Source organism: Melanaphis sacchari, unplaced genomic scaffold, assembly GCF_002803265.2.
Source record: "Melanaphis sacchari strain LSU unplaced genomic scaffold, SCAv2.0 Contig19_pilon_pilon, whole genome shotgun sequence".
Lineage (NCBI taxonomy): Eukaryota > Metazoa > Arthropoda > Insecta > Hemiptera > Aphididae > Melanaphis > Melanaphis sacchari.
Genome location: NW_020270975.1, coordinates 650,262 through 664,778, shown reverse-complemented (window position 1 = coordinate 664,778; position 14,517 = coordinate 650,262). Strand labels below are relative to the sequence as shown.

At 30.6% G+C, this 14,517-nt stretch overlaps 1 protein-coding gene across 6 annotated transcripts in view; it reads right to left on the bottom strand.

The window, feature by feature from the left end:
- The window catches only part of LOC112593043 (polypyrimidine tract-binding protein 2), a 177,741-nt gene that overhangs the window by 89,210 nt on the left and 74,014 nt on the right, over positions 1 to 14,517 (bottom strand). For 5 of the 6 annotated variants that reach the window (XM_025337269.1, XM_025337272.1, XM_025337270.1 and 2 more), the window contains one exon: positions 10,007 to 10,117. The exons of the other annotated variant lie outside the window; for it this stretch is intronic. In XM_025337269.1, the coding sequence (XP_025193054.1) occupies positions 10,007 to 10,117 (111 nt within the window). The remainder of the gene's footprint in view (positions 1 to 10,006; positions 10,118 to 14,517) is intronic. 6 annotated transcript variants of the gene reach the window in all.

Here is a 14,517-nt window from a genome sequence, read left to right as displayed (position 1 = left end):
ACACACACGCACCGACCCTCGCCGGACGAGCCGTCGCCGCGACCAGTGCGACTAGAGTCCGCATCAGTACCGGATCTTCTCCGCCACACCTGACGCGCGCGCGCACACACTACTTTTCTCTTTTCGTCTTTTTATATTTTTCCGTTATATTTACTTTTTCTCGTCTCTTTTCTCCACGCACGCAGAGCAACAAACCCGACGGATGGCCAGTTTACGCACACGCACTCGACACGATCCGTAGACAACGCTCACACATTCTTAAGCGACACGTCGAAGAGCACTCGATTCACACGACTGACGTCTCGGAAAACCTTGAACGTCGACGACCACAGACAGACAGACAGACAGGTGGCGTCTCTCTCGACTGTTACATTCTGGTGTTCGCTTACACGCCGTCGTCGTCCGACATTAGCCGCAACGCCGATGCGATTCCGTCCGGTGACCGGCCGGTTCAGTCCGCACCCACGTGCCTCCGCCGCCGTCACGCAGCGAGCCGCCGGGCCTTCGGCGACGCGCCATCAGCAATCACGGTACGCTACACGTACCTGGGGCACGCACGGCCGAGAGCAACAGCGCCGCCGCCGGACTTATGCGCGCACCGCAGCGCCCGCCGCCGCCTCGCACCACCGCCGCCGCCGCCGCCGCCACAGCCACGCCACAGCGTACCACCACCGCATCGCACCAACACCAGCACCAGCACCATCAGGCCGCCGCGCCGCCGCCGCTGCAACGCGTGCACCATCAGTATCAGTTGGCCGTCGCCGTGACGCCGCAACCGAAGACGCCGCACGTCGGTGGCCCGGCGGCACCACTGCAGGCCAACAACACGTATCACCACCACCACCACCACCAGCTGCTGCAGCTCCAGCGACCAGGCCATCGCAGTACGCGGAAACCGTCACGAGGACACCGACGGCTACTACGCCACGCCGGCAGCGGACGCCGTGCAGGACGATGAAATGGTGAGTGTCCGCGCGACGACGGCGCCGCGTAACTATAATAACACCCACTTATGATGCGTAACTCTGCGTGATTGACTTATATCGCGCGTTTTATTGACACCCTTCGCGCCGTCGTCGTCCTACCAGCTCATCTGACAGAAATCGACGCGCCTCTCGTCCGTCGTTTGCCGCCGCTTGACTTGCTGCGCCCCGTCAATCACTTTCCTCCCGCAACGCAATTGTTTGTGCGCGAGAAAGTTTGAATTAAACCGTGTTCCAGACATACACACATATATATACAGTACTTGATAGATATACATACATACCGTACTGATGTTTATTACGACGTTGATGCGTACATTTAATATTATTGTTTATTGTTTAATAGTTATTTTACTGATTGTATCGGAAATCGTTGTATTATAATTTGATTATCATACGCAATGCACGCATATTGTAACATGTACAACACTGATAGAAATGAAATTTTGTGTTAGAGTTTTGTTGAGTTCTTTCCGTCTGTTCTGTTCTTTCAGGATGCTGTCGGATATATATTTCGCGGATGATTGAGGAACCGCCCTTTAAATTCGTAAATATTTAGTTCCCTATCTTTTTCGTCACCGACTCCATAACAACTGGTAGAACTGTGGTAACATTTATACGCGTGCTCGACATTCATGAATTTTCTAATTGTCGAACTGACTTGTGGCTGAACTGCAAACCATTGCATCACTGACGTCACATTTATACTGACAACTGAACTGGCGATACCAGGCCGCGGTCGGCGACGTCTGCGCGCGCATGCGCGCCGTGACGAGCGCACAGGTACGCCCATCGGTGGCGGGGAGGCGCTCTCCGCCGGCGGCGTGTACCTATTTGGCGCTCGCGCACGCACACGATCGGACACGCGAACACACGGATATCCAACACTCCGCCGCCGCCGCACACCCACCTGGTGATTACGCGTAATGTGTGCAAGTGTGTACGTGGGGGTGTGCGGGTGTGCGTGTGTGCGCGCGCGTACGTACATGTGTGTAAGTGCGTGTGTCTCTGTGAGTGTGACGATAATAGGTTATTAACCAAAACAAGTGCGTCCGCAATTAATGCGATAAAAATATGTATAATAATATAATATTAAATTATATTATATAATTTATATATATATATATATATAGGTAATGCGACATAACATAACATAACACGAAGCGAACTTTCCTCCGGGCCCTGCACGTAAACGCATTGCTTAAACCCGCCGCCGCCACACTAAACGAACACGCCGCAAACGTCGACAAACGGCAAAACAAAATAAAAAAAGAAAAGAAAAAAAAAAAAAGAGTATTGTTAACGCGGGTCCTCCGAAAACCGTCATAACAGAAAATATTTTTTTTCTTTCTCGTTCTTTTTCTTCTTTATATTTATTAACGTTTCTATTCAAACTTTTCCTATTGAAGTTTGATATATTTGCACTTTTAGTTTGTAGGTACACAATGTCTCTTCTTTTTTTTTTATATATTCTTTTTTCTTTTTCTTTCACGACGAATATTTTTTCAAGATTTGCAGCTTTTAAACAAATGACCGTTTACACAAAAGTTTCTTAAACACCACTATATAGCGACGACAAATAAACAGAGTGCGACTAGCTTATACATAAACAAATATATTATTGTACATATATATATATATACATAGATCCTTTATGATAACATAAAATCCACTAATCTCGAGACTTGAGAAAAAAAATCGTCGTGTAAAAAGAATAACGTCAGTGATGGGTTAACCGCCGTACCTTGAATATTTACGTATAAATACATATATTCAACAGATATTATACGCACAGGTTGAATCAACAGACGGCCTGTTGCTAAAGCGCCAACATACGTACATATTATATATACAGACCTGTCCGTTACGTGCAATTCAAATAATATTCGTTTTTTACACTTGTAAGGACTCACACCGTTACGCGTATACAATGTGCATATAACAATATTGTGTATAATATCAATACCTATAGGCATGTGGCGACAGAAATACGAGTATATAGCTGGATACTTAATACTTATCGTTCCTAATTATTTTATAAATGTAATTTATAAAATGTTCAAAGACATAATTCTAGAGTAATATACCATGACGTGATATCAAATGTTGTTGCCATGGCACCGACGTCGGACACTCAATCCTGAACTAAACGCCTTCATTATCAGTGGGGAGGATTAGAAGGAGGTCGGTATACATTTTAAATTACATTATTTAATAAACTATTAATTAGATTTAAACGTATATTTACACATAAGACCAACATAAGTAGATAGTATAGGTAATAACTGAAAATAACTCGTAGACTCGACCTCAAAAATAAAACGATAACCGTGCGTCCGTCGACTGTAGGGCAAATACACATAAATAGTGGGGAACGTATTTACAGCTTCTTTTGCGAAGAAACTGCGGTTACCAATAATTTATAGTTATCGTGTACATGGTATTGAGAAAAGTAATGACAAACAATCTTGTACTAAGATATTCAAGGTCAAAAATCCATACTAATAAGAGCGTTATTTAAATCAAAAACATTTATACTTGTTTTATAGTCATTGAAAATACTTAACAATATCATAATAGTATTACAGATGGATTAAATAATCACACAACATCTGAGTCCTCGACCAACATGACGATTTTTCGGTGTCAGTTGTTATCATCAAATATAAGTCTAATACCTACCTACTATCTATATTATCTTAATCTGTGTCGCAGAACGGCATTACAGAGTGGGGACGGAAAAACCGGTAAGTATGAAAATATTTGAAAATAGCTGGTGCAATGGACCTGTGGTTTTTTAGGACTGATCGACCGTAAAACACCAAAAATATCGTACAACCCCAGGGTCACGAAAGTATCTACTGCGCAAGATACGGACAGCAACCGCCTTGACCTGGAAGTCTACACAGACTGGGTTTATACCATGGTAAATATATTGCGTACTTATCGATGACTCTGGTAAGACGATATTTTTCTTTGGCCAATATCGGAAAAACTAATAATTTCATGCTGACCGATTCTATATCAACCCGCTGTATCGTGTCGCCATTCACAAGTACATTTAGTATAAAATATACGTTGTACAGTTGTGCGATGAAGATTTCTCTTACGCATAATACATATTCGTCAACTTCGTCACTTCCGAATAAGACGAATACACGTCGCACGTTTTCTGATGTTTTAGAATTTCTGCGAAAAAGGTAAGACGCATATCAGCCACAACTACACGACTATATATTATTTACAGGTTCTTCGTAGGAGAGATACAAGACAGTAATTAATTTATTATCGTCTCCTCGACTATAATTTATTTATATTTTTATATTTGGACGGTATAACATAATATATTATGGGTTAATCAAATCCAAGTAAAAACATGAAAATTTATCAAGGGATTTCACTTCTTAGTTCTAGAAAACAAACTGTTTAAGGTAAATGTATTGTGTAACCATGATTAATATATTATGTAGAATTGATACACTACCGGAATCGCGAATGTTAAAACTTTTAAACCGGCAGTCAATCATCTCATTAACATAATTGGAATGCATGTGATAGTTCAACCGTCTTTCGTTCCGTGCGCCATATACATATGTATAAAATACATATAATATTATATACATTGTATTCGGAAGGATAATTTAATTTACTCATATTAGATACGCATGTCATTTTGGTCATTTTGTTTCATCGAAAACATTTTCATTTATGATAACTGAAATATATCATAAATTAAATATGATCGACACGCTATAAATTACATAATTTTATAATGATACTTAAAAGACGTTTTACAAAAAACACAAATGATCTAAAAATCAATAAATTTTTTTATACGTATAATTTCGACTAAACATTTCATTTTACTGCATGAGAAATATATTAACAGATCTAAAACGAAAAAAAATCGATCAATTCTTATGTCAAAAATCTGATTAAAATTTAATACTCAAAACAATTTTTAGATGAATTCTGTAGGCGATCGAATCAATTTTGCAGAAATTTTTTTAAAAATTAATTAATATAATTTTCTTTAATTTTTTTTAGAATAGATATATTATCAAAACTATCAACTAACATTTGTTTGGAACGGACTTAGTGTTCAAATTAAATTTAGAAAATACAAAGGAATAGTTATATAAAATGTAAAGAATATTTAATTTTAATTTCTTTGAACAATTATAGAGGAGAATAAAAATAAATTGGAAAAAATTATCCCACTAACTAGAAACAAAAATTATTTAATCTACTTTAAATTAAATACAATACGCATGTTACAAGCGCTATGTAGTTCGTAGGGTCGTTGCTATTAAAATTTAAACGCATTTCCCGACATTTCATAATGGAATTTGGAACCTAATTTATTTTTTAACGACGAAACACAGAGTTATTAAGTCGTTGTCGAGTCATGATTGTTAAAAATGCACGACTACGAGCAGCATCCGTCGCTTAATACTACTAACATTTGTAAAAGAAAATTAAGTTTCACAGAAGCTCAAAAGAATCATTAAAATCAAGGTTAGTTGGTTAAGCAATATTTTAAATCTAATTTCAAAAGTTTCAATAATTTGATTCCCAATTTAATACATGTTTTATTATTCATCAAACATATATTTATCACCCAGAATGGATAAAAAAAATGGGATTAGGAGAACTTATGAATTTTACTCATAATAAACTATAGTGAGCGCTCCGGAGAATTTGAACAGGAAAAAATAAATTATAATAGAGGAAACTGTTCAATATAAAAATAAATTACATTCCTCTAGAATGTTTAATATCACTGTTAATAAATTTAAAATTTAATTACTGATACTCGACAAATAAAAACATTGACTCAGACAACTTGGTATACACTTATATAATACCTAACTACAAAGTAATTAAAATTTAAATACTCTGAAATTGATATTTTATTTTACTTAAAATTAAACTAATCATCAGCTTAAGATTTGAGTGGAGATATGAATAATGTACTGATTTTACATTTATATGTATGGTTTTTTTTTTTTTTTTGTGTTCACCTTGAATACTTTAATCTTCATATTTAAATGTGGTTTCTGATAAACAATTGAATCTAGATAGTATTTCTAGAAAGAGGTGAGAGTTTAGTTAATTTTAGTTTTTAACTTGAAATAATCTATATATGAACTTTAATTACTTTAGGTACATTGAATGTATTAAAATATTATAGTTACAGAATTTAAATACACGGTATATAAAGCTCTATAAAAATCAATTTTTCAATATGGTCTAATAATATAGGGTGGCTATGATAACCGTGCACAAAGGTCGCTTGAGATGAAACAAAATTATACTATACGAATATATCTTAACAAAAAGATTTTTAACGGATATACTGCATCAAATTATAATTAACATTCTATCACATTCAGATTTCTGTGTAACAATTTTTCATTTTTTAATTAAGAATAATGCTTAAAAGATGTGTATAAGGTACATATAAAAAAGGATATACGTAAAAAATATTCTTGGATTACCTTGTTATACAGTTAGTTTTAATTGAATGCCTTTATATCTGAAGAAATGTATTTTAAATAACATAAATTATTAAACTATAGAAATATTTTGTTAACAGGTTGTTACATGAACTGTAAAGTGTAAGTAGTCTTTAAGTATTTTAGTTAAATCATAATATTTGTAAATATACTAATTTATATTCATATTGTAACATAATAACTTATTTACCCATTTACCCGCTACAAGCATAGATTAATGGGGTGAAATAAAACAAAATTACACTGTTTATTGACATATATTATTATTTTAAATAAAAGTTTTATAAAGGTAGATTAAATAACCTATTATTATTTTTATTATTATAACATAATATTATAATACTATAGATTCTAAACTGAGCCATAAATTAATTAGTTTAATGTTTTTTTTCAATTTTTAAAAGTTGATATATTCTTTGGATACAAGTTTAGAAAATTAACTTAAGGTTCTTTATAATTTGTTTTTATAGCATTTAAAAAATATTAGAATAACTATTTTCTATGGAATTGGATATTTAAACAACATTTCAAACGGTGTTTTCAATATTTTTAAAATTTATTTTTTCAATTATGTATAATGCTTGGTTTAAAATTGTATAAATCAATAAATTCAATTTCTTAAAAATACGAAATGATATTTGTTTCAAACCTTGTAAAGTATAGAATAATTATTATTGCTTATATATTTAACTTAGCATTGCAATTACATACTCAATGACTAGATATATTCAAAATTACTACATAACAAAGCGACTTCTTTGATTTTTATAAAATCATCATCAAAGCGTTTTTTATATATTAAATACAATTTATTAAATAAATCGTATTAAAGGTGATATAAAATTTAACTAAAATTATAGGTAAGTGAATTTCAAAATGTATTGAAAGAATATCAACAATTTGAAAATACTTGTGAGTTTGTGTAACCAGCCGACTCCGTTCAAAGAAGCTATTTTCAATCATAATATTATACGTAATACGCTAAATATTTAAAATTGTTTGGGATTTTAATTATCATTTTATTTTTTTTATCATTATTATTATTATTATTATTACCGTGTTCACAAGATAAATATAATAATATAAATACAATGTTTTAAAAAAATGATAACAATACAATTTTTATTATCGAAAAAAAACATGTAATGAAAATATTTTAGTTTATTGTTAAAAAACGAATATTATTTAAATAACTGCAGATAAAAATAATTCACCAATTGAATATTGTTTTTTAATTAAAGTTTTAATTTGTATAATCAAATAATATTATATAGTACATATTATCATGATTTATATATACATACCATATTGTACACAACATCATTTGAACAAACTAAATCCAAAACTCCAAACTTGATCCTATCCTTATAAATTCAAAATCACGATAACAATTCAACTAAGATTAACTTAGGTAGGTAGTATGAAATTAATACAGGTCGAAAACTCCTATAATCTTCCAATAGAGTTTTGGTTATTCTATTAATAGTAAAAGGATTACATTCAAAATACAATTTTAGATTTAGTAAATATTATGCGACGATAAATATATACATCTTGAATATTAATACTTGACTTCCCACTCCTTATTTCATTATTAATAGTAGTAATGGGAGAAGTACTAACAATAGTAATAATAGTTTTATAAGTCATAGTAAGTAATAGTAATACAATTTATAACGTGAAAATTGAATAAATAACAAAGACACGCGTATTTCCATCAACATTTTATTAAATTCTGAGATGCATATGTAACTTTCAATACTTACTATGTTTGTTTAGGTATTAAACAGAAAACGATAACTGAATACACTACAAACATATATATACCTGTGTAACAGGAGACAACAATAGATACCGATATAAATAAAGAAACCGACTGTTCCGCGTTAACTCTGTAAAATTAATAGTATACTCGTATGTCAAAATATGACGACCTCAATATATTTGTTACTAAAGACAAACTAGTGTTTGATCTCGGTGGTTGACAAATTAAATAACTGAGGGAATAGGAATCATATACATTAACGCGATATTACTGCAGATATATGAAACACTATATGAACCGAAATAGTAAAACCAAAGTAACCAAACGACCTTGATTTCTATTAGCTAATTAATGAAAATCCAGATTACACCGACAGAGATCCTATCAAAAAAAGAACTTTGATGAAAACCAAAAGAATAAAAGGTTTATCGTAATGGACAAACAATACTTCGACTTTCTAAAGACCAAAAATTCAATTAGAACGATTAACTTTTATCACGTTATAAAAACAGCTGAAACAATTCTTTAGGGGAGATTATTATGAAAGCCCTGTTATTTATTATTTTAACACAAGGATTTTATTCAAGTTAATACAGATTAAATTATTATTATACGTTATTGAATAGATACGATTTTTAATCATCTTTATCGTTATTATTGTAAGTGTTCACAATAAATTACCAAACAAATGTATTAATCAAAAAATATAAAACTAAGAAGTTTTATATCATAAGAGTAAATTTCTTAAGTTACTAAATAAAATATAAAGATAATAACTAGTAGAAAATAACCTTTAACAGTTATTTGAATTCGCATTTGTTATTTTCGTTTGAGCATAACCTTTATATGATCATCTCCTGATTTGTCTTTTTTTAAATATTTTTTTACTTAAATAAGACACAAAATTAAACTACCAGTGACACTAAAAAATCAAAAATCTTAAAAGTGTTTATCGTTATATGAAATTTTATATACATACACTACAGGCTACGAGGACGTCCGATTTGTACGTGACAATAATAATAGAGATTATGTGTGATATACCTACAGATATAATCTCAACCATACTTTTGTAACTAAATAATTACATGACCTCGTATACTTATACCGAAATGGAATAAACTTGAAACAATATAAATCGTTAAATGACTTCTCAAATTAGCAGAATTTTTATTGCACATTACGTATAATAATTATACAATCCATCGTGTACGCATATAATAAATTTCGGTTACTATGGAGCGGTTACCTAATTAAATAATAATAATCGATGGAACGTTTTTACCCACAAGTGAACTAGTTACTAAGGAACATATACGTATTAAACTATTTGCCATTAAATTTATCGATATCGGTTCCAGACTGTTATATGTATACTGTATATATATATATATATATATATATATATATATATATATATTAAAGAAGATGATATAGAGCTAGCGGAAAGGACACAGATACCTTTATAACCATTGGCTACATCATGTTATTGCTCAGCCCTACTAACGGTTACACGATCGCGAACGTGTTCAATTACGGATTTTATGTCCGGGAAGCACTTAGGGGTAACCGCAGTAATTGCCACCGGATTCTTATATGTGATTTGCACGCAGGAAAAGTTTAATAACCCGTGCGGCTTTTAGCCGTGAAGCCAACAAAAACTCGGCTTTTCCGAGGTAGGTGGGTATATTATGATAATAACAATAACGTATACAAAACTCAGGAACGAGCTTATTTACCTTCAGGGATCCTGTGACATATGGTGTGAATTTGAAAAAATTTGGCAAAGGCGATTCTTCTGCAGGGATTGTTATATATTGGCATGTCAACATATCCATTGTATTGCTTACCTGAAAAAAAAAATTAATGATTTCTGTTAACACTTTAATGGAGCATATTAAAAAAAAAATATATCAGAAAACATTGAGATAAATTTACAAATAACGACGTTATATTTACACAAATATTAGAGAGAACAATTAAGAATCAATAGACACATAAAATTAATTTTACAATAATTTTACAATAATTTTTTACTAACATAAATATGAGTAACTACCTAATATTAATACATATATAGATGTAATAGATATATAAGGTGATTCTTATTCCATTTTTTTTTCTTTTTATATATAAGGAATTTATTCAAATTTAGATTTTTGTAAATTTTAAATAAACTTAAAAACCATATTTTCAAATTCTTAAATTGTTTTGGAATATTAGTATCGAATACGTTAAATGTGTCAATACAAACTTCTATTCATGGCAGAAAAACTAGAGTGATGTTTCCCTTACAAATAAATTAAGACACAAAAAGCCTTCCATCAAATTATAGAATTTTAAAAAGTCTAGAAAGAAGAGATAAAGTTATTTTAACCCGAGTCAGAAAAGTCACACGCAACTTACCCACATCTTCCTCACCTCCAAAGAACCTGCCTCAGTATGCGACACGTACAAAGTAAACCTCTCGATTGATCACATCATTACTAGATGTCCATAATACACCGAACCACGGAAAATGTTCAACAGCCAAACATCTCTCCGATTAACTCTCAGTGAAGAAAATACCGAAACACTCTACACCATACATTTGAAGTAAAACTTGTAGAAAAATGTAAATATTTCACTTTTGTTTTTCGTAACCGGTTTTTTCTCTGTGTTTAATTGTTGGCTAATAAACCATACTGTTAAAGCTTTTACATTAAATTTAAAAAAAAAACTTTTGCTTTTTAAACGAGATCCCCCCTCTTATAAAATAAATTATTTAGCGGATAAGTATTTTGATAATTAAAAAGTTATTTCCTTATAGTTGTTAAAATGTTTAAATTATTTAGTAACTATTAAAAGCGGTTTTACAAGAATATAAAATAAATGTAATATTGGATCTAATATTTATTATACTTTGATTATTTTTAAAACTTATAGATGTTGATAAATTAATATTAATTATTAAAATGTTTCAATGTTTAAAAAAGATCTTATATATTTTTAAAATTCATTAATGAAGAATTTCTTTACTCAGTACAAAAAGTTAAGTGGCTCAAAAACTTCTCATTCAAATTTGAAACTGATACTTTGAAATTTTCAAAAAAAAAAAAAAATAACCGGATGGTTTTTGTTTTAAAAATTTAAATTTTTATCTCAACAAGACACTTCTAAGTTGTACAACAATTTCAAAGTTTTTAAAGTATAGTCTTTAAGTATATTTATACAATTTCAAAAATCAAATTTCAAATAACTCCATTAATAAAGACTATACTTACTGACCATGTTTTATGATTCACCCTACATATTAATAATAACTAAAAATAATGTCTAAAATAATAGAACTATAAATAAGTTATCAAATTGTATAGCTTAAATTCAGTAAAATAATGCAAATATAAATTCTAAAAACAATACAAAATCAGTACTTAATGTAAAACTATGATAAATTTTAACTAACTCAAAGGCGAAAACATCTAAATACTGCTTTATTATTAATTATTTCAATTTACTGTAGAATGTATACAATCCAGTAGAAATCAACATTTAAAGTAAATTGAAAATAATGAATAGAAATTAAAAAATACATATATTTGTAAATGAAAAAAATAATTTTTTTGAACCAGTATACAGTTAATTGATATTTATGATAAAATTATTCTAATGATAAGCTTAACAAATCTAAAATAGCAATTCATTGTATTACATAACATAATTAAAATAAAGTTTCATATTATTCAATATTCATGTGTTTTACAAACCAGCAAATATATGCCCTCAATTTTATACAAAAAGGGTAACTACATATACCCAATTATTTAGTAAATAATTGTTAAAAAAAAAAAAAAAGTTGCGGACAAATTAATTAATAACAGTCGTTGTTGAAAAACATAGTTTAGTATACTTTAACAAAACATATTACAATACTTGTGTAATAGTACTTCAACTGATGTATAGTTATACCAGGTTCTACATAATTTCTAATTAAACACTTACAAATACAAGTTATTATCTAATAAAAACCTGATCTGTAATGTATATACTTTTTTTTTGAATGAAATCCTATACGTTTTATTATATCAGAAATTGTACTGGAGCATTTGGTTAATGCTATGTCACAAACCATAATGCGCAAAACCCGTATGAAAGTTAGAAGAATATAAGAATTTTCTTAAATTGGCCAGGGATATTTACAGTTTATATCAGAAATGACATATAGACTACAAAAAATGACCTTTTTACCGAGCTTTCCAGACTATTTTATCCAGAATATAAATTTGTGTAAGTATACGACTTTCGTATTACGGTATTCATAACGGTACAATGCATTCACCGGAAATATTTTCTTTCATATTTTTTATTTATTTTAGTTACTTTACTATATACTTTTAACTTACATCATTCAAACCCATTAGTTATACATGTTTTATGATGTTTGACAAAAATAAAACACTTTTTGTCGTCTACAGAATATATTGCAAAACAAGTTAAATAATACTTTTATCTGCTATTCGAATTGGAAATTTTTAATTTATCTCGAATATGATAAAAACGAACGTCGATATTTGCAAAGTGTATTTTAATCCAATAATGCATAATATAATATGAACAATAGGTATTACATTGATTTATGTGGATGAGGCGCAACAGATAGGCAAATAAAGAGCACCAGTGCGATGCACCTGCACTAGATGTCCAGAATGAGAATTATAATTTATAAGGCTTACAAGATGATACGTTATACATTTTATTTTTTTTTATGTAAACAAGCAATGAAGAACAAATGACAAACGCCTTAATAACACTCTAAAAAATAAATATATTATTACGGTTGATTGTCTTTTTTAGAGAAGTGTATTTTGTCACTATTAAATACCATCAATTTTTTTTTTTTTTTACTTATAAACAGCAATAAACATTCAAAACCGTTATTATGCGTAAACCGGTTTTTAGATCTATTGCGACGTAAATTAATAATGCATCAAACTTTATTTGGAAAAATACGATAAGTTTAAACAAACGACGATAGATCGTAAGATTTAGCTAGATTCAGAAAACTGCATTTAAATCAATCAACATTTACGACTTCACCTTTCATATTTTTTGATGAAGCATTCAACTTGTCAAATTATCTGTTTCAATTCCATTTATATTGGGCGTACGCATTAATAAATATTAAACAAAAGAAACCATAAGTATATACTTTTAGTAAATATATCAAACACACTGTCTTCGTCTCCATGTACAGTCTAGTATGTGATAGATAAACGTATGTGTATAGTAAAAAAAATAAGGTTGGCATTTAAAAATTAAAATGCTGCAAAATTCGCTTCCATTGCATGCTTACGTAATTAAATTTAAAATTCTACAAGTATACCGCCTCCAAAAAACTCTAAAAACACGAAGACGAACAAAAAACGATTAACCCCAGAATATTTATTTTAAAATTAGTATTCAACATTAAATTATTAAAAATGTAATACATTTTTATCGAACCTCTTAAATATTGCGAAAATTATTTAAGACAAAAAAAAATGAAAATTAAAGAACTCAATGAAAACAGTAAACCAAATTTGCAACTGCAGTATTATCTCATCCTACATCAACGACCTGTAATAATTGAATCTTAAAATTAATTATCAGCCTCCTTTTCCACCTCATCCGAACTTCAGGGTAAATACCGGTATAGGCCTATAACCTAACCTAACCTAGCTTGACCCAAAAGATTATGGGAGCAATATCCCTGATATAGAGCAAGGACGAATCCATGGCACGCATGCCAAATGTAGCATGTTAGCAAAATTTTAATAACACGCAAAAATATTTTTATTCCATTAATTATTCTTGCATTGCATAGAGAAAAAAAAACAGTAAAAAAATGTACTAAACTATATAAAAAAAAAATAAAGTTACCAATTATAAAAGTTTATAACTCACAACTTCTAGACTACTATTTTGTACTTAGAAAAAGATGGTTTATTCCAAATAATTTTTAATGTTTGCGTCAACATACACATTTACAAATAAAAGTTCATCTGAATTTTTTCACTGTAAATTATTTCAAATCAAAAGAATGAAATAATATGTAGTTCGAGGAGGAAAATATTGCTCGTGTTTTATTTTAATTTATAATACTAACAAATATTCAACTCATATTAAACAATTTTAGCAAACATTTTTGAAACCCCCTAAGAAATCACCCTAAGAAAAAATTGTTTGTAGGTACTTATGATAAACATATTACTGGAATATACATCTTTTAAAA